The sequence below is a fragment of the Sorex araneus genome, chromosome 1, assembly GCF_027595985.1.
Source record: "Sorex araneus isolate mSorAra2 chromosome 1, mSorAra2.pri, whole genome shotgun sequence".
In the NCBI taxonomy this organism is placed as follows: Eukaryota; Metazoa; Chordata; class Mammalia; order Eulipotyphla; family Soricidae; genus Sorex; species Sorex araneus.
The window spans coordinates 76,716,444-76,741,664 of NC_073302.1; the positions used below are offsets into that span (position 1 = coordinate 76,716,444).

Sequence of the window (25,221 nt, forward strand, 5' to 3'; positions counted from 1 at the left end):
GTTTTCATAATACTGCTTATTAATAGTATATATGCCAAAAATACTGGTGTAGAACTATTTGATTTTATTTCAATATAGGATGTCTTGTATTTATAAATTATATGCCTTAGTTTATAAGAAACTTACAGGCTAAGGAGGTCTTTTAACACTTTCCCCCCTTTCCCACAATTATGTTGAATTTTTATATTTAGAAAAAAAATAAAAGTATATTGTATACTCAAGAAGAGTAAATGTCTGCTTCCTGGATACTTTGTAAAGATGAGTCTTGCCTCATCTTTGGAGTCATCAGTAATCCAACATTCCTATTCTTCCTTGCTGTCTGTTTCTCTTGTGAAAAGTGAAGATAATTTGTCTTTTTTATTTTATTTTTCTTGGAGCTATGAGCTGTAATTTTTATTTATATTTTACTCCCTTTCCTACTTTATCTATCCCTCCCACCCATTCCCCCTTCTCAGGTCACATAGTTCTAGTATCTATGTTCACAAGTTTCCCCTTTTGTGTGTTTACCAATTTTATATCCTTATATAATTTCAATTATATATATGCCAAATATATATATATATATTTATATATACCAATTTTATATCCTTATATAATTTCAATTATATAAGGATATAAAATTGGTAAACACACATAGCTGAAATCATCCAATACTCCTTTCCTTCTTACTTGTTTTGCATGATTTCCTTGAGTTTTTCCAACTCTTTTGAGGATGATGAAAGTTTTATCTTTGTTTTAACCTCAGTAGTATTCTACTGTATCACCTCATCCTTATCCACTTATCTGTCACCAAGTACTTAATTTACTTTCATAGTTTAGCGATAGTAAATAATGCAATAAACATTGGGATACGATAGATTTTTTTTGTATATTATGATTGGTGGGGTATACCTGGTGATGCTTTTGTTTTACTCCTGGCTCTGTGCTTAGGGATCACTCTTTGTGATGTTTTGGGGATCATATATGAAGCAAGGGATTGAATGAGGGTGGGCTACATGCAAGGAAAATGCCTTACTACTGTACTAGCTGCTTGGTCCCTATTTTCAGCTTCTTGAAGAAGCTCTATCTATAGCCTTTTCCAAACTGGTTGCTTTAATTTGTGTCTGTACCAGCAGCATACAGTTTCTGTTTCTCCACACCCCTTTATTTGTTTTTGATTTTGGGGGCCGTACCTGGAGATGCTCAGGGTTTACTCCTGGCTCTGACTCGGGGATCACACCTGGCAGGTGTGATCGGAGGTCCATTTGGGATATCAGGGATTGAACTCAGGTCATCTGTGTGCAAAACAAATGCCTTACCACAGAACTGTCATTCCGGCCCTCTCACACACCTTTATTATTTCTTATTGTGGCCTTCAGTGTAAGCCATTTCATAGGCATGGTGTATTTCTTTTTTTCTTTTTTTAATTGAATCACCGTTAAGATACAGTTACAAAACTTTCATGTTTGAGTTTCAGTCACAACAGTGATTGAACACCCATCCCTCCACCAGTGTACATTCTTTACCAACAATGTCCCCAGTATACCCCCACCTTTGCAACCCCCTCTACCCGCCTCTTTGTGATATTTTTTTGTGGTCATATGTTTCCTTGCCTGATGATCAACAGGGGTACACATTTTTCCATATGCCTGTGAGCCTGTGTTCTCTTTAGAGAAGTGCCTGTTCAAGTCTTCTGCCCACTCTTTGGGCTCTTTATCCTTCTTTTAATGTTCAGAGTTTTTATGTATCATGAAAGTTAGCCCCTCATCGTTGATGTGAAACTGTCTTTTCCCAGTCAGAAGATTGTCTTTTTATTTTGTTATTCTCTTCCAATGTACAGAACTGTTCAACTTAATGTGCTCCCTGTTGTTTATAAAAGACCAAATGCTCAGTCAAATAATTCATTGTCTCATTTTGTAAATAACATAATTTATAGCATTTCCTCCCCTTTAGTACAGAGTCCAGTTTCAACTTAAGTTTTGCATACAGTTATGTTTTCTTTCCTGCATTAAGATAGGAACATTTCCATTTTTAATTAATTATATTCCCCCTCCTGCTTTAAAAAAAACCTAAATTTCACATATTGAGTTTGATGTTTTCTTTTAAGTAGATGCAGATTACACAGTTGGCATAATTCATGATGGTGTGTCTATCTCAGAATATCAAAGGAAGACACATGTCTGCCCCTCATTTGTGTTACTAATTCTAATTTTCCATTCATGGTGTTGTTCACTTTCTCCACATTATGATGATTGTTTTTATGCCCTTGTTCTTAGAAGGTAGCATGTGAAAAGTATAAGTTCTATGTGAATATGAAAAGTATAAGGTCTATGTGCAGATTTTTTTTATATTTTCTTTTGGCAAGTAAATGAATATTCAGTGTTTTTTGATTTATTTATATAAAGTTTTTCGTGATGATTTATTACAACACCAGTCCCACCACCATTGTACCATTACTTCTAATTTTTCCACCCAACACTTAATCCTGTCCCAGTAGCAGGCCCCTAAATAATTTATTTTATATTGCTTATTATTAATAATTTGCTAAAAATGATCAAAAAATGTTTTCTTGGGCTAGAGTGATAGCACAGCAGTTAGGGCATTTGCAGCCAGCCCGGGTTTGATTCCCAGCATTCCATATGGTCCTCTGACACCGCCAGGAGTAATTCCTGAGTGCAGAGCCAGGAGTAACCCCTGTGCATCGCTGGGTGTGACCCAAAAAAGGAAAAAAAAATGTTTTCTTAGAAAAAAGTGTGTGAATATTGTTGTATCTCACCCTGAAACCATTAAGCTCTTGTGTAAGAGATTACTAACTTGTTGCTACAGGCTAAGCCTTATGTGTTAATATTTTCTTAATTGAGACTCGTTGCCTTCTACTTTACATACCATTCAATGTGGTTTGCTATTCCCAGTTTATCAGTAGTGTAGAATTTGACGTGATACATCTGGAGTTAAGTTTTAACTGGATGGTGATTTTGGGGTCCAGAAGCACCTCTGCAGCTTGTTGATTTCTTTCAAGATTTATTTATGAGTCTCTGGATCATGGCTGGTTAATGAGCTTATTTGGTGCCAGCCAGAAACAGTTCATGGGTGTGACTTCCCTGGAAGAATAGGAAGATGGGATGTGGGGCGGGGGGGGGGGGGCGGTAGCCCATCCCTGACTCCTTGAGAGCCTGGAGATTTTGGTCACAAAACCCACATACCTGAGTTTTCAACAAATCAATTTCTGGATGAGGCTCCACCCGAGTGGTGGAGTCCATCCTTCAGCATGACAGTGATTGTGGAGTGTGGAGGTTTTCCGCTGCCAGGGCTCTGTTTGGGCGGATGGTGGTGGGCCTTCTGGGGTACCGTGTATGAGAGTCAGAATATTGAGTTTACAAATACCAGCATCATTATGTTGGAAATGCTGCTGTTTATTTGAATTGCCTTTGCTGTTTGATCAAAGATAATTCACCTGTATTTGTGTGGGTTTATTTCTTATCTGTATTTATTTAACCCACTAGTCTATTCTTTCCCTACTACTACACTGTTCTGTGAGCCTGGCAGGCACACTCACAAATTGCCTTTGGCGCCATATAGGCTCATTAACTGGCCATGATCCAGAGAGTCATAAATTAATCTCAGGATAGATCAACAAACCACAGAGATGCCTCCAGACCCCAAAGTCACCATCCAGTTAAAAATTTAACTCCTTATTTAAAATTTTAAAATTCTTGGAGCATGCACACGCATTTGCGGCCACACGACATCTCATATTCTATACCACTCATATACCAGCAGTAGCACACAACTGGATAGGATGTAAGGTAGAAGGCAACCAGTCTCAATTAAAAAAAATATTACAATTAAAAAAAAATATTAGCACACAAGGTTCAACCTGTAACAACATAGTAGTAATCTCATACAAGGGCTCAGTGGCGCCAGGGTGAGATACAACAATTTTCACACACTTTCTTCTAAGGAAGTCTTTTTTGATCATATTTAGAGAATTATAACAAGCAATACAAAATAAACTATTTAGAGCCTGCCATTGGGGCAGGCTTGTGTGGTGGTTGGAAAAATTCAAAATAGTGGTGGTGGGTCAGGTGTAATGGTGGTGGTATTGATGTTGAAATATTGAATGTAATTAATTACTGTGAACAACTTTATAAAACTAAAATTAAATTTTAAAATTAATTAGTTTATTATTCTCAGGGTATTGTGCTGTAAGTTTGATTACATTTGTGTTCTTTCTGTAGATCAAATTGGGAAGAACTGATGTCTTGATAATATAAGATTTTCATATTCATATACATGGACTATGCATTTATTTACATCTTTTTTTCCATTACTTTTGTAGTTTTTCTCATCTTGATCTTGTATATATTCTGTTAGATTTATTCCTATTTATTTTTTCTTTGCTGTTAATGTAAATGTTTGTTATATATCTTTCTTGTTTCTCCCACTATCTGCCCTTGAGTAAATGATAGGGACTTTCAGTAGAAACCATTAACACCTACAGCAGTGTTCCGTCTATTAAAATATTGATTTTGCATGGCTATTTTAACTACAAACAGCATTTACAGACCTACTGTTGTCTATAGTCTATTTTTAATAATGATAAAGGCAGATCAGGGCATAGGTAAGAATGTTTGACTAGATTAATTGCAACTTGTTTAGAGTAAGGATATAGTCATCTTTGTTTATTGCTGTAGCTATCAGTTATTGCAGTAAACTCTTTGACTATATAAAGAGTGATGGTAGGAATTGGGTTCAATACTTATGTTTATTCAAGCTAATCAGTGATAATTATTTGAGCATGAACTTTTTAGTTGTATATTACAATTAAAAATCATATAAAGAATTTCAAACTTCAGGAAACATTGCCCAGTTATTGGGGCAATTTTTCCAACTGTAATAAAAGATACAATCAGAATTTGGTTGTTGCTCATTGTTTGGTGTTGTGGAATTTAATGTATATGGGAAGATGTATGTACACTTCAGCCTTCCTCAGTAAAACAGAAAATAGATGAATCTGGTAATTAGTGTGATGAGTGGTAACAGAGGAAGCGGAAGGTAGTTTTCTGTAAGTTCTTGTGTGGAGGCTTCGGGATGCTGCATTAAGCCTTTGGAATTTACCTTTTGGCAGGTGATGATGGAGGATAGGGATTAACACATTGGCCCTGGTGCTACATTTTCTTAAGCCACAACCAAGTGTGATCCACCAATGATACATAACAGCAACATATTCATCAACTTTGAAGTGTAAAGTTCAGCCATTCTTGTCCATCCTCAAATACTCATCAATTTGATCTGTAATGGACGAATACTGATCTACTGGTTCACTGTTTTCTTCTGTGATGTGATGTGTGAATATTTTTTTGGTCAGAGGCGCTGATACAGAAATGCGAGAGGAATTCTTATTTGGTCTGGAGGGCTATTAATCGGTCCGCTTGCTCTGGCAAAAGTAGCTGTGGAGAAGCGTCCCACAGCCCTTTTATTTACTGTCCTGCATATACACCTCTAATGAGCCCAGTACAGAGGAGTCATTAGTGGGGAAAGGAGGTTACAGGAGGGTACAGCAGAACATTGAAAATACTTTGTTCTGTGAAGTCTGTAAACAAAATGGTCAGCAATCTTTGGAGAGGAATGCAAGGCTGAGCTGAAGGCTCCATGAGTTACACCCCTCATGCCTGGTGTGATAAGAGAGGTGAGAGAGTGTATGCATTCCAAAGCCAGGCTGTGTCTGGGATCTGTGAGAAAGGGAAGACTTCTTAGTCATGCTAGGGGTTAGAGTAAGGCCACAAGGCTGCTGAGGGAAGAATTGTTAACCCTTCCAGTCAGTCAGACTCCTGAGTCATCACCTCGCCCACTTATGAGTGGGGTCCAAGGTTCTGCCCGCTTGTGGGTCAGCCTCAGAACTCATCCTATAACCCAGCTAGGCACCAAAACACGAAATACGTATTTGTCAGATAGTAAATTAGCATATGAATTGAGATTATTTCCCCAGAATACAAGCCATCATCTAGCAGATAAAGAAGATGATCATTAGTCTTCCTGAGGATCCTTAGCAGTTAGTTAAGAAAGCTGTTGCTGTTTGGGATCATCTTGAAAAGAACAGGATAAGGACGCTAAATTCCATCTGATACTAATTGAGAGATGCATTCACCAGTTGGTCCTCTATTGTAAAACCAAATTAGTCCCCCCCCCCAACTACCCCCCACGCAACTGGAAATATGAATCATCAACAGCCTCTGCCTGGGTTGCATAAATTCAAGTATTCAAGCAGTACAATCATTGTTTAACTTAAAAATAAATCAAACATAATTAGTTGTAGAGTTACTCTACCTTGTATACAGCCTTATTTTTATCAAATTTTAGTCATGATTTGCATTGTTGATGTAATATTGAAACAGGAAAGTACTTTTACTACAGGGTCATTATAGGTGAGGTACATAGGGTAAATAGTCAGATATTTATTTAGTTATTTAAAATATAGTTCTTATTGCGTATTCTCATTGGGCCAGTGAAGGAAATGGGAAAAGAAATTTAGGGTGTTTCCTAATCTAAATAAGTAATAACTTTTGGGGAGAAGGACTTCCAAGCAGGGGCCTACGACTTCACTAGTTTAGTGTCTTGCCCAGCAGTGTTGGGGGCCACCGCACACAGGTGCTCAAGGACTACCAGAGCTGCATCCTGAAGTTCAGGTGGTACCCAGGATTGTACTAGCAACATAGTCCATGCAAGGTCACTTTTGCTCAAGCTCTTTGACCTTTTTCTCTGACCCTCTCTGGGTAATAACTTGGTCTCCTCCCAATGCCCCAGCCACAGGACCTATGGCCTGGAGTGTAGTCTCAGAGGTGAGGGTCGGGTGGTGGCAGCCCAGGATGGATGACCCCACTCAAACCCCTACCAGCCTCACCTGCAGTCCTGGGACATGTGTCTGTTCTGTCTTAAATCTGATTCAAGAGGCCAATGAATATTTGATATTTACAGAACTTATAAATGTCTGCACTTGCCAAGAAAAAAAGTCATTTTTTAAGTTGTTACTTAAAAAATTATGTGTATATATGTATACATATGGATATATATATACACATATATAGTCACACACATATATATGTACACATAAGTCAGGCAGTTTTATTATTTTTCTTTTGGGGCCACACCTGGCTGTGCTTTGGGCTGCTCCTGGCCCTGTGCTCAGGAGTGACTCCTAGTGATGCTGAGGGGCCCATATGTGGTGCCTCTGATTCAGCCCAAGTCATGGCTGCTTTAGATGTTTACAGGACCCTCGCTGTACCATCTCTCCTTTCTAGACAACATTTAAGAAGCAAAAGTAGGTCAAAAATGAAGATCACATTTTGACATTTTAAGCAAAGAGTTTTCCTTTGAGAAGGGTAGGGGGTTGGATCACAGCCTAGTCCATTGCTCTGGGGTCATTCCCTGTGCTTGGGACCAGACAGTGCCAGGATCAGTCCTGAAACACATGAACTATCTCCCCAGCCCTAAGTTTTTTTCTTTAAATCACTGTATCACTGTCACTGTAATCCCATTGCTCATCGATTTTGCTTGAGCGGGCACCAGGAATGTCTCCATTGTGAGACTTGTTGTTACTGTTTTTGGCATATCGAATACGTCATGGGTAGCTTGCCAGGCTCTGCTGTGCAGGCACAATACTCTCGGTAGCTTTCCGGGCTCTCCAAGAGGGTCAGAGGAATTGAACCTGGGTCAGCCGCGTGCAAAGTAAATGCCTTACCCGGTATGATACCTTTACAATTTATTATTTGCCCTAAATAATAAATTATAAAGATATCATACCTTTTCCCAACTGGTTCTTTTTTTTTAAGAATAAATATATGTTGCTATGTTTGTGCTTTACAGTAACATCAAGATTTTGGGAAATAGTGAAATTTCATATTATACTCACCTGTATCAGTGAGAGTGAGTAACATCTGTGCGTTGATGTTTAACCTGCATATGTAATGAAAATCATTGGACAGCCTAGATCAAGAAGCTTTCTTTTGAACTTGGCTAAAGAGAATCTATTTACTACTGTATAGAATGCATATAATTACATTATTTTGGAACAATGTGGATTTCAGATATTTGAAGAAATCAAGAATAATTTATTATTTTCACAGATAAGCAGCAAAGACGAAGATTTCTTAGACCTTTCTGTTGACGTGGAACAAAACACATCTATTACTCATTGCTTAAGGTATGTGTAGAGCTATTTACACTGAAATTCAGTCACTATCATTGCTTTAGAATATTTTTTAATGAATACATGATTTTCTGGTATAGATTCACAGATTTATTTTAAATTTTATACAGGGGTTTTAGCAACACAGAAACTCTATGCAGTGAATATAAATATTACTGTGAAGAATGTCGCAGCAAACAGGAAGCACACAAACGGTAATCCAGTGTCCTGATGGTTTTAAAATGATTCTCTGGCAATGGCTGTTGTACAGATGGGTGTTTCGACCTGAAAGTGATTTACGAAAATTTAGATTGTGTACAGTTCTTGATTTTTATTAAGACTCATTTATTACTAGGAAAACATCTTTGTGTTCCCTCAGGTGACTTACTGCATTAAGTGATATTTGAACAGCTATAAATAGCAGTTAGAGTATTTGGCTTTGACACTTTTCTGGGCACATAAAGTTTCTCTTTATGAGAAGGGGTGAGGAGACAATCCGTGGGGTTTGTGATTGTATGATGGAGGACACAACACAGTAGGGAGTCCCTGAGCACTGCTGCTTTGTAAGGGCTGAGTTGGGATTGTCTTCATTAGTGGAAAACAGTGGTACTCAAGACTTGCCTCAACTCCACTTTTTTGTGCTGTTCCCATTCAGTGTTTCTGCCTAGAGTTTCTTGTGTAATTATTCATATTACATTTCTGGGAGCCATTGATGGAATCATCATCATTCTTGTTCCTTTTTATTTTGAAACCATCTCAGACCCAGAATAGTTGCATGAACAGTACCTATACTGCTTCTTTATCCTACTTTTTAAATTTAAAAAAAAAATTGTTCCAGTTTTGTTTTTGAACTATACCGGGCAGTGCTCAGGGTCTTCTACTGACTCTGTGCTCAGGGATCACTCCTGGTAGTGCTTAGGGGACCTTATGGGATGCCAGAGATTTTACCTGGGTTGGTGGTGTGAAAGGCAAGCTCTTTACCCACAGTACTATCTTTCTAGCCCCTAATTTTATTTTCAGATTCCCTCTCTTCCTCCTCTTTAAAAATCTTTGTTTAGGTACTGTGATTTACAGTCTTCCTTCCCAGTGCTCAGGGCTTATCTGGCTCTACACTCTCCACTGGCTTGTGGGACCATATGGGATGCTGGAAATTGAACCAGGGTTGACTATGTTCAAGACAAATGCCCTACTTGTTTTAATCTTTCTTCACGAACTGTGCTTTAAGGTACTAGTCCCACCTTTCCTTTGTTACCACATTGCTTCGCGACTGGGAGTTGCACGCCTGACTGCGGTGCTGGTGTTCACACATGGACTTATGCTCATTCTCTTTCCTGTGCTCACAGAGCTTTGCACTCCTGTAGTTGTAGTACACAAATCCTCTCCTGCAGAGAAGATTATATATATGCATGCCTTGATGAACATATTTTATATTTATATTCCCACCCTGCTCACCCTTCCGTGCCCTCCCTTCCCCCCCCACATACACAGATGCCAAAGATATTTTCAGACATCACTGTATCACTGTCATCCTCTTGTTCGTCGATTTACTTGAGCGGGCACCAGTAACATCTCTGTTACAATCAGCCCTGAAATTTTAGCAGCCTCTCCTTACTTGTCTTTCCCAACGACTGGAGGCTTTTTCAGGGTTAAGGGAATGAGACCTATTGTTAATGTTTTTGGCATATTGAATATGCCACGGGTAGCTTGCCAGGCTCTGCTATGCAGGTTTTCAGACACAGGAAAGAATATTTCTATAGTAAGTTCATGGAAGGAGAATAATACAAAAATGACATCACTAGAATCTAGTGTCATCCCTCCTGACAAGCTCCAATGTGGTATTAGGCAAGTCATTTCATCACTTTGAGTCTCTTGGATTAATTGACTTCTGAGATTCCCTACCATCTCTTAAAAAACTATCTGTAGTTTCAGAACAGCAGGATAAGACTCTGTTATAGAGATCATAGTTAGAGAAACAGAAATCTGAAACATAAAAACATTCTTGTCTTGATGGAAAGAAACACTGATCATCTCAGTGGATGCAGAAAAGGCATGAGGTGAAGCACTTTCTCATGATCGAAACACCCAGTACAACAGGAGTAGAAGGAAATTGTTGGAGTTATATTGAACATAGGTGAAACTAGGTCAATTTAAGAAAGACCAGACATGAAATACCCATAGTTAACGTCAAAAATTCAGCTTTTCCTCTAAGATCATGAACAAGGTAAGAATGTCTTCTGTCACAACTTTTTTTTCAACACAGCATTAGATGTCTGAGCCAAGCAGTTAGGAAAGAGAAAAAACAAAGGCATATAATTTTTTTAAAAAAGTTTTATTGAATCACCATGAGATAGTTACAAGCTTTCATGTTTGGGTTGCAATCACACAATGATCAAACATCCATCCCTCTACCAGTGCACATTCCCCACCACCAGTATCCCCGGTATACCCCCTCTTTCCTACCCTCCCCCTGCCTCCATGGCAGACAATATTCCCCATACTCTCTCTCTACTTTTGGGCATTATGGCTTGCAACACAGACACTGAGAGGTCATCATGTTTGGTCCATTATCTGCTTTTGACACACATCTCCCATCCTGATTGATACCTCCAGCCATCATTTTCTTAGTGATCCCTTCTCTATTCCATCTGCCTTCTCCCCTCCGCTCATGAAGCAGACTTCCAGCTATGGGGCAATTAAAGGCATATAAATTGGAAAGGAAATAGTAGAATTGTCATGATGTGCAGAAGTTATGGTATTATATATAAAAACCCTAAAGTGTGCCACTAAAAGTCTATTTAATTTCAGTAAAGTTGCATATCCATACACACAAATCAACTGCATTTCTGTATACTAATAGTGAACATTAGAGAAATTGAGAAAAATCTTATTTTCAGTTATATCAAGAAGAAATAAATATCTAGGAATAAATTTAACTCCGTGGCTTGAAAACCTGTACTCTGGAGCTGGAATGATAGCACCACAGGTAAGGCATTTGCCTTGCACACGGCCAACCCAGGTTTGATTCCCAGCATCCCGTATGGTCCCCCATGCACCGCCAGGAGTGATTCCTGAGTGCATGAGCCAGGAGTAATCCCTGTTACATCACCAGGTATGACCCAAAAAAGCAAAAGAAAAAAACCCGTACTTTGAAAACTATAACACATTGTTGAAAGAAATTGAAGAAAACACAAATAGATGGAAAAGTATTCTTTGCTCTTAGATTGAAAGATTTAATATTAAAAGTGCAAACTAAAAAAAAAAAATTCTGCACATGTAGTGAAGCCCCTGTCAAAAAATTCCAATAGAATGTTTCATAGAAATGGAGGAAACAATTGTAAAATTTTCATGGAACCACAAATAACCCAAATGCCCAAAGCAACATTTAAGAGCAAAGGAAAAAGCTGAGTACCTCTTATTTCCTGACTTAGAAATGTGAAAGCAAAGTAATGAAAGCAGTGCAGTACTGACATAAAGATAGACATATCAAACAGTGGGACAGAATGGGAATCCCAGGAATAACCTGGGATCTTCCAGTGTGCCAAAGTCATCTTCTGGGATTAAAAATAATCTTTTTTAACAGGTGATGTTAGGTAAACTGGTTGTCCACACCAGAAAGGTATAATGTACCTTATGCCATATTCAAAAATGAAGTCAAAATTGAAGACAAAAATCTGAAACTATGAAACTTCTCAGAGGGGTAGAAAAGGAAAATTCATGGTATTGGATTGGGCGGTAATATCTGCATATAGCACAAAAGCTCAAATAGATGAATGGGAATGAGGCCGAAGGGTTTGACTTAAATGGTCGCATGCCTGCTTAGCACATCCAAGGTCCCAAGTACCATCTCCGGCACCACCAACTTGTCCCATCACCACAGGAGTGGCCCTGGATGCCAACAGCACTGTCATGCCCAGAACTCCCTAGCTCCGCCTGAGCCACCAGGTCATACCCACACCACCAGGTCAGACATCTGGAGTAGCCCCAGGCCCCTGGTCCCATTTTGCAAAGTGGACAGATGGGACTACATCAAACTTAAAAACGTATACGTAGCTAAAGAAACATTAAAGGAATGAAGAGGCATGAATAAGAGACAATATTTGCAGAATACTTATGGAACAGGAAAACTACATATTTAGTAGTGTTAGTTATGGAAATATATAAAGAATTCCTGCAGCTCAACAGAAAACCTCGTTGAGAGGGCAAAAGAATATCAAATCTTTTGATATCAAATAAAAAATATCAAATCACAAGGGGCGGCGCTCGAGGGAGGGGGAGATTCCGTTGTCCGAGGGCACTCAGGGCAGTTCTCTTTCGCACACGCCGCTCACGTTCAGTGTTTTCGCATTCGGTGTTCTCGAGCCGCTGTATAAGGACCGGATAGGGACGGCTTTTCTTGTGCTCTGCTTCTGTGTGTGCCGCTGTGCTCTCTTCTGTCTGTCTGTCTGTCTCTGAAGTCTCTTCTGTGGTTTCTTCGACTCTCTCTGTCTCTGTTTCGGTGTCTTCTCTGTTCTTCTCCTGTGTCCTCTCGTGTGTCTCCTTCTCTGTCTCTTCTGTCTCCCCTGTCGTCTTCTTCTGTCTCCCCCCAGTGCCCTCACAGTCTTAGTTTATATAGCAAATTATATAGGGTGGTGACACAAAGGTGGGTTGAACATTAACAAATCAACAAAGAAGGGTAAGACCATTTCTCAAGGAGATTAACAAAATTTCATCTAAGGATTTTGATGAGATTACTAGGAGATCTGCTCAAGGGTGGAGTCCAAATAAGGGTGTGTCCCTTTCTTCCTTCCTCAGCTAGTAATCCGCGTAAATAATTATAGTAAATTTACGTCTAATATTTCTAGCAATGTCATTCTGTATGAGCACAATAAGAGATATAAACTTAAAGTTTGTTTCTTCCTGAGGACATTCACTATATATTCCAGACCACAGTCATCAGGCCTAGTCTCATTGTTACTTTTGGATCATGACAGCACTTGTCTATGATAGACAGCACTTGTCTATGACCATGCTCTCAACTTATAGTTGAGTATTGTGGTGCTTTGGCCTGGCCCATTTCGATGCCAGGGTAGCTCACAGCTTGCCCTGGGTCTATTCCGTCCCTCATCGGGACTCTGATTTTGGGGTGCTAGGAAAGCAGATGCCCAGGAGTAAATATTATTGGAGTCAATCAGTTCCCAAGTTACAAAGCATAATATTAACTGTCTTCCTGTATCCATACAGAAAGGGCATTGCTCTAAGGTAAACTAAGTTCCCTGTGGCAAGGCTAAAAGGACAAACCCCATGTTATCCTACAGTAAGATATACACTTTTCCAGGGAAGAATCTAAGATCAACAAGCCTATGAAAAAGTGAAAATTGCTAATCTTCATGATGGGTCTAGTGAGAATCCACTACATGACAGTTTGGATGGCCACCGTCCAGAAAAATAGAGAAATGGTGCTTAATGAGGGTGTGGCAGAATTGGAGCCCTTTTTCACTATTGATGAGGATGTAAAATGTTACAGCCACTATTAAAAACAATGAAGGTTTTCCAGAATATTAAAACTAGACTCTCCATAGGATCTAGTGTCTTTCCAGTCATGTCTCTGAAAAAAATTGATGTAAGAAGATTCTCAAAGAGATATAGTATTTCTTTCTTTATTGCAGCACTATTCGTGATAACCAGGAGGTGAAGGCAACTTAAGTACATATCTATAGATGAGTGAAGAAGGAAATCCTGTCTTGTTCAGTGAGTGAACTTGGAGGGCATTATGTTAAATAATGTTAAATAAGTCTGTTGCAGAATGACAAATTCTGTATGATTCTAATTATATGAAGAGGCAGAAGTAGTCAGTACAGAGAGACACACAAACAAATCTCGAGACCGAGCAACTCGTTACAGAGATGCCTCTGGGCCTTGCAATAGGCTATTTTGGCCAGGCTACTCCAGACAGGAACAGATGCTGTCCTTCCTCCTGCCCCCTAGGAATCCTGACGGCCACCATCTTCCAGAACTCAAGGTAGGCGGGGGGAGTAGTGGCAAATGCCAGGCTGCACAGGACAGGGGAGGAGCCTGCCATTCTCCTTCCCCCCGTTCTGGTAGTACTGAGGTGACGCCTACAAAATGCGCCCTCCCCTTTCCCCCTGGCTACTTATTGAGCTCCCAAATGGTCATGATCCAGAGATACACACACGAATCTTGGAACTGAACAGCTTGCTGCAGAAATCTCTCCAGACTGCGATTATTAAAATTTTAGAATTCCAGCAGCATACGGCCACTCTTGGGGCTGCATGACATTGTATGCTATCCATAACAAGCAATACAAAACAAATTTTCTAGCATTGCCTTTTCAGCAGCTTTGAGTGGTGGTGGGAAAATTCCAAGTAATAAAGGTAGGATTGGTGTCAAAATACTGAATGTGATCAAAGTAGAGAGAGAATATTGTGGAAATTGCCTGCTACATAGTCAGGGGAAAGGTTGGGATTGGGCTGGGGCAGAGGGGATACTGGGGATTTTGGTGGTGGAAAATGTGCACTGGTGAAGGAATGGGTGTATGATCATCATATGACCAAAACTCAAACAGGGAAGCTTTGTAACTATCTCACGGTGACTCAGTTAAAAAAAAAAAAATGTCAGTAGCTCTCAGCAGTGAAGAAAACCAGCGGGCACCACAACACCAGAGAATTCTCCAGGCTCCATACCGAGCCAGTATCTCTGGGACCCCCAGATGGAGCAGGTGCAGTCTCCCCACCTTTCAGATGGAATCCCAGTGACCATGAGCTTCTATAAGCATGGCTCCAGTATGTGGCTATCAGGACTATTTCTCTGAACCACGTGGTGGAGCTGAAACCGGGAAGTTCCTACTGGCTCCCCGCCCACCCCTGATGCGAGAAGTCATGCCCTCAGCTCACCCCTGGCACCATCCTGCTGCACTCAGCAGTGAAGAAAACCGGCGGGTACGACAACACCGGAGAATTCTCTGGGCTCCATACCGAGCCAATATCTCTGGGACCCCCAGATGGAGTAGATGTAGTCTCCCCACCTTCTCCAGATGGAATCCTGGCGACCATGAGCTTCTACAAGCATGCCTACAGTATGCGACTGGCTACAGGACTATTCCTTCGATCTTTCCTGGTATACAAAGTGAGCAATGGAAAATAAAAGATGTCTGCCCCTGCCCAAAACTGGAGAAAGAGCAGCGACACGTGGGGCCTCGAGGGATGGGGGGTGGAACCGGCCCTTCTCCCCACCCCGATGAGGCCCCAAGTTGCCAACCATGAATGGCTCCTGGCTCCTAAACAGCCATGATCCCAGAGGCACACAGACCAATCTAGGAACCCAGCGGCTTCTGGCAGAAATGCATCTGCACTGAGCAGTAAACTACGGCACCATGCCACCTCAGATGGGGAAAGGTGTTTGTCCCTTCTGCCTTTTCTCCCCAGCCACCTTTTCAGAGCCTATTGGACAGCCAGGTATGAGACTGCAGTGATGTGATGTGATGTGATGTGACATGCAGGGCCTCACGGGATGGGGGGGGTGGAACCAGCCCCTCTCCCTGCCCCAACAAGGCCCTGAGTTGCCGCCCACAAATGGCTCCTGGCTCCTGAACAGCCATGATCCCAGAGGCACACAAAACAATCTTGGAATCCAGCAGCTTTTGGTAGAAATCCCTCCAGACTTACTACTAAAATATCAGAAATTCAAAATGGTCTTTATCAGAATCGAAGACAAATTATCTAATGATGCCTTTTTGGCAGGTCTAAATGTTGGGGGAACTTCCAAATAATAATGGTGGATCTTTTGTCGAAATATTGAATCAGATCAAAGCGGAGAGAGAGTAAGATGGAAATCATCTGCTACATAGGCGGGGGAAGGGTTCTCGGTGGTGGAGTGTGTGCACTGGTGAGGGGATAGGTGTTTGATCATTGTATGACGGAGACTTAGACTGGAAAGCTTTGTAACTGTTCTCACAGTGATGCAACAAAAAAAAAATTTTTTTTTAAGTCAGTACAGTGGTTACTTGTATTTTGCCACAGTTTAAAAATGTGCATGGTAAAGTTGCACTACCATTCAGAAGACATCGATGTTTGTATTAAAATAAATTTTAAAAAAATTTCAGGGGCTGGAGTGATAGCAAAGCAGTTAGGGCATTTGCCTTGCACGCAGCCAGCCTGGGGTCAATTCCCAGCATCCCATATGGTCCTCTGAGCACCACCAGGAGTAATTCCTGAGTGCAGAGCCAGGAGTAACCCCTGTGCATCTCCAGGTGTGACCCAAAAAGCAAAAAAGAAAAAGTTCCATTATTTTAAGAAGCTGAAGAACAATTTCTGGAAATGTCATGAATGTGCTAACAGGCAAGTATTCCAGAATAAAATGACTTTTTAATAAAAATTTTCTCTAGGTGCTGGAGCGATAGTACAGTGGGTAGGGCGTTTGTCTTGCATGCCACCCACCCGGGTTTAATTCCCAGCATACCAATGGTCCCTCGAGCACCTCCAGAAGTAATTCCTGAGTGCATGAGCCAGGAGTTACCCCTGCACATTGCCAGGTGTGACCCCCCCAAAAAATTTTTTTTCTATAATTCATTCATATTTAATATTGTAGTCTTTAAGAAAAGCCATAAAATTGGGGAGAAAAAAAACGATCTTATCTAGATTTCCAGAATTTCTCTGCCTACAGACTTCTTGATTATAGCATTCCTATTGAACTCTTGGGAAGTGCAATTTGGAAGCAGCTACTGCTGGTGGAGATTTGGTGAGAAAGGAATTCTCACTCATTCATGATCAGAATGTTCTCCATTTCAGCAATTGAAAACAGAGCAAAGACCTTTCAAAAACTTAAAAATAGAATCAGCATATTACCCGTAAGTTCCACCCCTTGACATTTACCACAAGAGTTCAAAAAAACATTAATGCAAAATTACGTGCAGACCCATGTTCATTGCAGCATTGTTTATAGTTTCCAAGATCTTGGTATAATACAAATCCCCAACAACAGATGAATGGATCAAGATGCTGTATATGTGTACACTTATGCATGCATACACACATATACACACACTCTGGAATATGCACATACAAGCAAGGAAATCCTTTCTTGCTACAACTTGAATAGAATTAAAGGGAGTCGTGTTGCGTTAAGTAAAATCCATTTGAGAAGTAAGGAGCAAACGTGGGCTAATTTTTGGCTTTGTTGTATATAAAGGAAGTAAATGATAAGGAATGAAAGTAAACTCTTGGACTCTGGTGACTGAAGTCAGGTTACCAAGAAGGGAAATGTTGGGGGATGTTGTGGGATGGAGTTGACAACATTGACCTACCGGTAAGAAATACACAAATCCCCTGCTCATGGATAAAGAGGATTAACATTATCAAAATGGCAATACTCCCCAAGCACTATACAGATTTAATGTGGTCCCTATCAGGATACCTATGACACATTTTTCAAAGAAGTAGACAAAACAATCCTGAAATTCATATGGAACAATAAGCCCCCACAAATAGCTAAAAATAGCTAAGTATCCCAACTTCTTGGGATAAAGAAGTTGGGTGGCATCACCTTCCCCAACTTCAAACTGTACTACAAAGCCATAGTAATTAAAACGGCATGGTATTGGACTAGAAACAGACCCGCGGACCAATGGAACGGAATTGAATATTCTGTCCCAGACTCTCAAATCTATGATCACTAAGTCCTTGATAAAGGAGCAAGAAATGAGAAGTGGAACAAGAAAAACCTCTTTGACAAGTGGTGCTGAGAAAACTGTACAGCTACCTGCAAAAAAATGAATTCTGATCTCTGTCTAATGCTAGGAACAAAAGTCATATCAAAGTAGATTAAAAACCTCAATATCAGACCTGAATCCATAAGGTACATGGAGGAAAATACAGGGACAACCCTTCGTGACATTGAAGCTAAAAGCATCTTTAAGAATGAAACACCACTGACCGAGCAAGTAGAAACAAAACAAATGGGACTACATTAAACTAAGAAACTTTCGCACCTTAGAAGGAACTGACCAAAATACAGAGAGAGCCTATGGAATGTATCCCACCCGCACTGCAGAGCCTGGCAAGCTACCCATAGCGTATTCGATATGCCAAAAACAGTAACAACAAGTCTCACAATGGAGATGTTACTGGTGCTCGCTTGAGCAAATAAACAGTGGGACTACAGTGCTACCCATCTGATATGGGGTTAATATCCTGGATATACAAGACACTAGTAGAACTGTACAAGAAATAAACCTCCAACCCCATCAAAAAATGGGGAAGAGAAATGAAGAGAAGCTTCCTGAAAAAAAGAAATAAAAATGGTCAAAAGGTACATGAGGAAAAGCTCTACATCGCTAATTGTCAGGGAGATATAAATCAAAACAACAATGCGATATCACACCACAGAGACTGGCAGACATTCAAAAGAACAAAAGCAACCAGTGTTGGCATGGATATGGGGGAGAAAGGAACTCTTTCACTGTTGGTGGGAAGGCTGACTGGTCCAACCTTTTTGGAAAACAATTATAGACATTTCTTCAAAAACTAGAAATTCAGCTTCCATATTGCCCCACAATACTACTTCTGGGGATATATCCCGAGGGTGCAAAAAAAGCATAGTAGAAATGACTTCTGCACCTGTATGTTCATTGTTCACAATAGCCAGAATCTAGAAACAATCCGAGTGCCTGAGAATAGACGACTAAAGAAACTTTGGTACATCTACACAATGGAATATTATGCAGCTGTAAGGAAAGATGAAGTTAAGAAATTTGCTTTTAAGTAGATGGTTATGGAGAGTATCATAAAATGAGTCAGAAAGAGAGAGAGACATAGAATGACTGCACTCATTTGTGGAATATAAAATAAAATAATATGAGACTGACATCAAAGGACAGTATACACAAGGGCCAGGAATATTGCTCCATAGTTGAAAGCCTGTCTCATGAGCTGGGGAATAAGGCAGCTGAAATAGAGAAGTGATCTGATCTCTAAGTCAGTGACAGTTGAAGGAATTGTTTAGGATGGGAGTTGTGCACTGAAAGTAGATAAAGGACCAAACATGATAGCCTCTCAGTATCTATTGCAAACCATAATGCCCAAAAGTAGAGCAAAAATATGGGGAAATTGTCTGCCATAGAGGCAGGGGGAGGGTTGGAAAGGGGGGAGGGATTATTACTGGGGACATTGGTGGTAGAGAATGTGCACTGGTGGAGGGATGGGTGGTCGATCATTGTATGACTGAAAAACATGAAAGTTTTGTAGCTATCTCACGGTGATTCAGTTATATATATATGCATATATATATGTATGTATAAAGGAAAAGGGTGCCGTCAACACTTAATTCAGACTTGATAAATAACTAAAATGAAAAGAATGCTTGGTATCCTATTTTCTCTTCAGTGTGCTTTTTATTGAACCCATGGCATCTTTCTAAAACACTTATTTCCAGATGACAGAAATTCAGCACTCTTTTTGTTGACCATTTCTCCACACAAGTTTGATTTGCAGGAAAGCCAAAATCCTATAAATTCCTTGGAGGTGCTGCAATAGGTGTTTTGAGAGGAAATCACTCTGTCTCCTCCTACCCTCTATAAAACCTGCGTAATGAAATCTAGGCTCCTTACTTGTGTGCACATGTGTGGTATCTTCTTTGCTTCTGGTACTATTTTCTGTTCTTTTTTTTTTTTTTCTTTTGGCTTCTTTGGGTCACATCCAGCGATGCTCAGGGGTAACTCCTGGCTCTGTACTCAGAAATTACTCCTGGTGGTGCTCGGGGGACCATATGGGATGCTGGGGAAATGTCCTATCCACTGTACTATCGCTCCAGCCCCAGGTACTATTTTAATATGGACAAAAATTTAAGCTTTCCTTTTGAAATATGGCTACACAGATACTTCTTTTTGACATTGTCACTTTTACTCCCACGAGCATTTGGTTTCCTGTGGTAGCCAAAAGTACTTCCTTTGGGATGTGTCTGTTAGTGGCAGTCATACTCATTGTGTGATGTCTGGTCAAGCCTATTTTGTTAATCTTAGCTAGTGTTTAGATTTTTTTTCTTTTCTCCATTTAGATATCCTCCTTCTGTTCTTAATTTCTGAAGGCACAGCTTTCCTAACTGCTAGCCCACTTCCTTAATCTTAACTGCCATTGATTACATTGACAATTATCTACTACTGAGAAAATTTTTCTTCTGGATCTTTACTCCACTGGAAATTTTCAAAGGTGCTTTGGATTTGTTGTTTCATAAACTTTTAAAAATCAACTCTACATGAGTTGAATCAAATATCTGATATTTTATAGTTTGCTTGTGCATATAGTATTGTATCTTCACTTTTTCACTTGCTATGTTTTCTGATGCCATTTCTAAGTTTCCATTGTCAGCATTGTTTAAAGTTGCATAATACCCTGTTTTAATAGTAATTTATTTTGACATTTCCTATTGATGAATCATTAGGATTTTTCTCACTGTGCCATAATATGAGATAATTCTAGGAATGAATTTTTCTCAACAATCTTGTATTTGAGATGACATAATTAAATTTCTAAATTTGGGATTATTGAGGGTAAGCCCACAGATGCTCTTAAGTCTTATTGCTAGATTGGTTTCCAAGATGATTACATGTTTAAATTTACTTTTGCTAATTTTTTTCAAAAGTCAGGTTAGAAGATCAGAAAATATTTCTGAAGTTCAGGCTATCCATCTCTTTTAAGATATGTAGAATCCAGATTCACTGTAATGTTATATATAATTTAGGAAAATTTACTAGAGGCAGTGACTTAGAAAAATTTTTTTAATTATGAAATATGTTAGATTTACTGAGTACAGAAGATTCAGTTTTGTACGTTTTGTCAAGTATTTATCATGTTCCAAGCCTGTTGCTAGTGGAGAAGTAAAATGAATGAAATGATTTACCTACCAAGCAACTAAACTCTGCAAGAAGGCACTGATCATTTAAGTGCTTTGAAGTGGAATAAACTGTATATATGTGAAGTAAATCTTTAACATTCTGATGGAAAACTGGAGAGAGCAGTAATTTGTCCCAGGGGTATAACATGAATTAAGCTCCACAAATATACCATTTTAAGGAATGTGGTATAAAGTTAGTCTCTGGGAGAAATAACATTTAAAAGCATAATAAGGTTAGCATGTGTTCCACAATTAAAATAATCCTAAATTTCTAGATTATTTTATTTGTACACTCATTATTTTTAAGAATGGATTTATTTCTAATATGGCAAACCACCTTTATAACATGTCTTTTTGTTGTTGTTTTGGTTTGGGTTTTGGACCACATCCAGCTGGCTCTGCACTTAAAGTTTTGTTTGTGGGGTAGAGGGGGAGAGGGGCGGGCATTATACCCGGCTGTGCTCAGGACTTACTCCTGATTTTGTACTCAGATATCACTCTTAGTCGTGTTCAGGGAATCAGATGGGGTGCTAGGGATCGAACTCCGGTAGATACATGAAAGGCAAACATCCTACCTACTCTATTATCCTCTGGCCCATGGCTCTGTATTCAGGGATCACTCCTGGTGGACTTGGTGGATCATCTGGTTTGTTAGGGATTGGACCCACACCTTAATTGCTATATTATCCCTTTTGCCACTATGGGCATGATTTTTAATGTTTTTCTCCTCTTACACTCTTCATGTTCCTGTGTTTTATAGAGAAGGAACAAAATAGATTTCTATTTCCAATCGTATCCAAAGGAATTAGCTTTCTTCCACCAATTATAAGCATCATGTATATTTAGCTATATAACAAAGGACCCGTCTTTTAGAGATACATGTTTCTTAATGAAGTTCTGCTGGCATTCCAGCTGTCCTGGAGCCTTGTTGAATGTTGGATCAAATGATTTGGTGGTAATGGTTGAGGCAGGCTAGCCTGAAGACATTCAGCCTGTTACTTTGCCAGTGCAAAATAATTGGTAGAAATACATAGTGACTGTTAACAGTAAAGTGGAATCATAAAGTGAGATAAGTGTTTGAGATGTGGCGAATGTCTTTTATGAGCTTCTGTTTTCATTTTATTTTTAACAGGATGAAAGTTAAAAAACTACCCATGATCCTAGCTCTACACCTTAAGAGATTCAAATACATGGATCAGCTTCATCGATACACAAAACTTTCTTACCGGGTAGTTTTTCCTTTAGAACTTCGTCTGTTTAACACTTCAGGTGATGCAACCAACCCTGACCGAATGTACGACCTTGTTGCCGTCGTGGTTCACTGTGGAAGGTAATGCACCTCTGTGGGGTTTTGGGGGAATCTTAAGTTGCCAGGTCAAGCCTGTGAGAGTGGTGGAGGGTGATTTGAAAGGAAAGAAGAGCTTTTACAAACTCCATCCTTCATTGCCTCAGGACCAGAGAGTTCTGTTTCAAAACAGTGTTTTCTGTTTCCTCTTTAAAACATCAGTATATTAAAATCATGTATATTGCCTAGACTTAACTTTTAGTCAAATTATTTATATAGTAGTCAGAAAATTGTGAAGCTGTTTAGTTTTTCTATTTTTGGTTATTGGTAAAAATCTTCAATCATCATTCTTATTTTGGGGGTGGGGGATTGGGAACACACCGGCTGTGTTCAGGGCTTACTCCTTGCTGTGTGCTAAGGATCATTCCTTGTGGGGCTTGGGGACCATATGGGATGCTGGAAGCAAAACCAGGTTGATTGTGTGCAGGTCAGACGCCCTACCTGCTTTACTAACCCTCCAGTCCCAATTACCATTTTTCTGATTTTTACCAATCAGTATGTTTTTTTCCTTGTTAACTTAGTGCAGCAACTTTTATTTATAAAAACTGTTATTTATAAAATGACTCAAAAAGGGTTTGAACTGCATTTTTGCCTTTAAAGCATGTTATTTAATGCATAAGATTTCCTGTAATTTTATTTTTTTAATTTTATTGAATCACTGTGAGATAGTTACAAGCTTTCATGTTTGGGTTACAATCACACAATGATCAAACACCCATTCCTCCACAAGTGCACATTCCCCACCACCAATATCCCCGGTATACCCCCCCTTTCCCATCCTCCCCCTGCCTCCATGGCAGACAATATTCCCCATACTCTCTACTTTTGGGCATTATGCCTTGCAAAACAGATACTGAGAGGTCATCATGTTTGGTCCATTATCTACTTTCAACACACATCTCCCATCCCAACTGGTTCCTCCAGCCATCATTTTCTTACTGATCTCTTCTCTATTCCATCTGCCTTCTACCCTCTGCTCATGAAGCAGGCTTCCAGCTATGGGGCAATCCTCCTGGCCCTTGTACCTACTGTTCTTGGGTGTCAGCCTCATGTTATGTTATTCTGTATTCCACAAATGAATGCAGTCCTTCTGTGTCTGTCCCTCTCTTTCTGACTCCTTTCACTTACTATGATGCTCTCCATGTCTATCCATTTATAAGCAAATTTCTTGACTTCATCTCTTCTAACAGCTGCATAGTATTCCATAGTGTAGATATACCAGAGTTTCTTTAACTAGTCATCTGTTCTAGGGCACTTGGGTTGTTTCCAGATTTTGGCTATTGGGAACAGTGCTGCAATGAACATATAGGGACAGATGTCATTTTTACTGTGCTTTTTTGCATCCTTGGGATATATTCCCAGGAATGGTATTGCGGGGTCATATGGAAGCTCAATTTCTAGTTTTTGAAGGACTGTCGTATTGTTTTCCAAAAGGCTGGACCAGTCAGCATTCCCGCCAACAGTGAAAGAGAGTCGTCCCTTTTTCCCCCACATCCACACCAGCACTAGTTGCTTTTGTTCTTTTGAATGTGTGCCAGTCTCTGAAGTGTGAGTTGATATCTCATTGTTTTGATTTGCATCTCTCTGATGACTGGAGATTTGGAGCATTTTTCCATGTGCCTTTTGGCCATTTGTATATATTTTTTTTTTTGAGGAAACTTCTGTTCATTTCTTCTCCCCATTTTTTGATGGGGTTGGAGGGTTTTCCTTATACAATTCTACTAGTGTCTTGTATATCCTGGATATTAATCCCTTATCAGATGGGTAATGGGTAAATATTCTTTCCCATTCTGTGGGCTCTTTTGTATTTCAGTCACTGTTTCTTTTGAAGTGTAGAAGCTTCTTAGTTTGATGTAGTCCCATTCGTTTATATTTGCTTCCACTTGCATGGTCAGTGCTGTTTCATCCTTAAGGATGCTTTTAGCTTCAATGTCATGGAGAGTTTGCTTACATTTTCTTCTATGTACCTTATAGATTCATGTCTGATGTTGAGGTCTTTAATTCACTTTGATCTGACTTGTGCTGGCATTAGACAGAGGTCAGAGTTCATTTTTTTGCATGTAGTTATCCAGTTTTCCTAGCAGCACTTGTTGAAGAGGCTTTTCTTGTTCCACTTCACATTTCTTTCTCCTTTGTCAGATATTAAGTGGCCGTATATTTGGGCGTCTGTGACAGGATATTCATCTCTATTCCAAGATTTCCTATAATTTTAAAATTGGGCACTCACCCTTTCCTGCCTGGTTTTTCAAAACTTGTATAATAACAGCATGTTTATCCAGCTGAAATCCCAGCTTCCTCATATCCTGCTGTCTCTCCCAGCTTTCTACTCAGAATCTCTTAACAGCATCTGGAAAAAGGTGATGGTTCTGACATTCAGTCGCTTCCATCTGCATTTATTGGCATTCTATCCCCAGAAATCATCTCTTTCATTTTGGGGGAGCTTTTTGTATTAAAGTTAAGAGTGTGGTATATGAAGGCAAGTTCGTGTAACTCAATAAATTCATGGGCATTGCTTCAAACCAGAGGCTTTAGAGTGGGAGAAACCTGCCATTTCTGACTAGTGTGACTTCATCATAAATCCACGATTTTTTCTTCTATCAAACAAATAGTATGACCACCTCTCTGAACTATTAGGAGTAAAAGTATTAGGAGCAAGTCACTTAAGTTATTATTACTGTTTAGTAATAGCAATAATAAAAACAGTTTGCATCCTTGACTCTGCCTGCTGTTCTTCAACTGTTTCTTCAAATTCAATGACGTTTTCCGCTACTAAAATTAGACCAGATCTTCTTGAATGGCTGCACGAGAGAGAGAGAGAGAGAGAGAGAGA

The 25,221-nt window shown here is 39.7% G+C and overlaps 1 protein-coding gene across 1 annotated transcript in view; it reads left to right on the forward strand.

Moving 5' to 3' along the window:
• Positions 1 to 25,221, forward strand: part of USP12 (ubiquitin specific peptidase 12) — a 99,658-nt gene that overhangs the window by 66,996 nt on the left and 7,441 nt on the right. Inside the window, exons 5-7 of the mRNA XM_055124703.1 lie at positions 8,103 to 8,179; positions 8,296 to 8,379; positions 22,179 to 22,376. Of these exons, the coding sequence (XP_054980678.1) occupies positions 8,103 to 8,179; positions 8,296 to 8,379; positions 22,179 to 22,376 (359 nt within the window). The remainder of the gene's footprint in view (positions 1 to 8,102; positions 8,180 to 8,295; positions 8,380 to 22,178; positions 22,377 to 25,221) is intronic.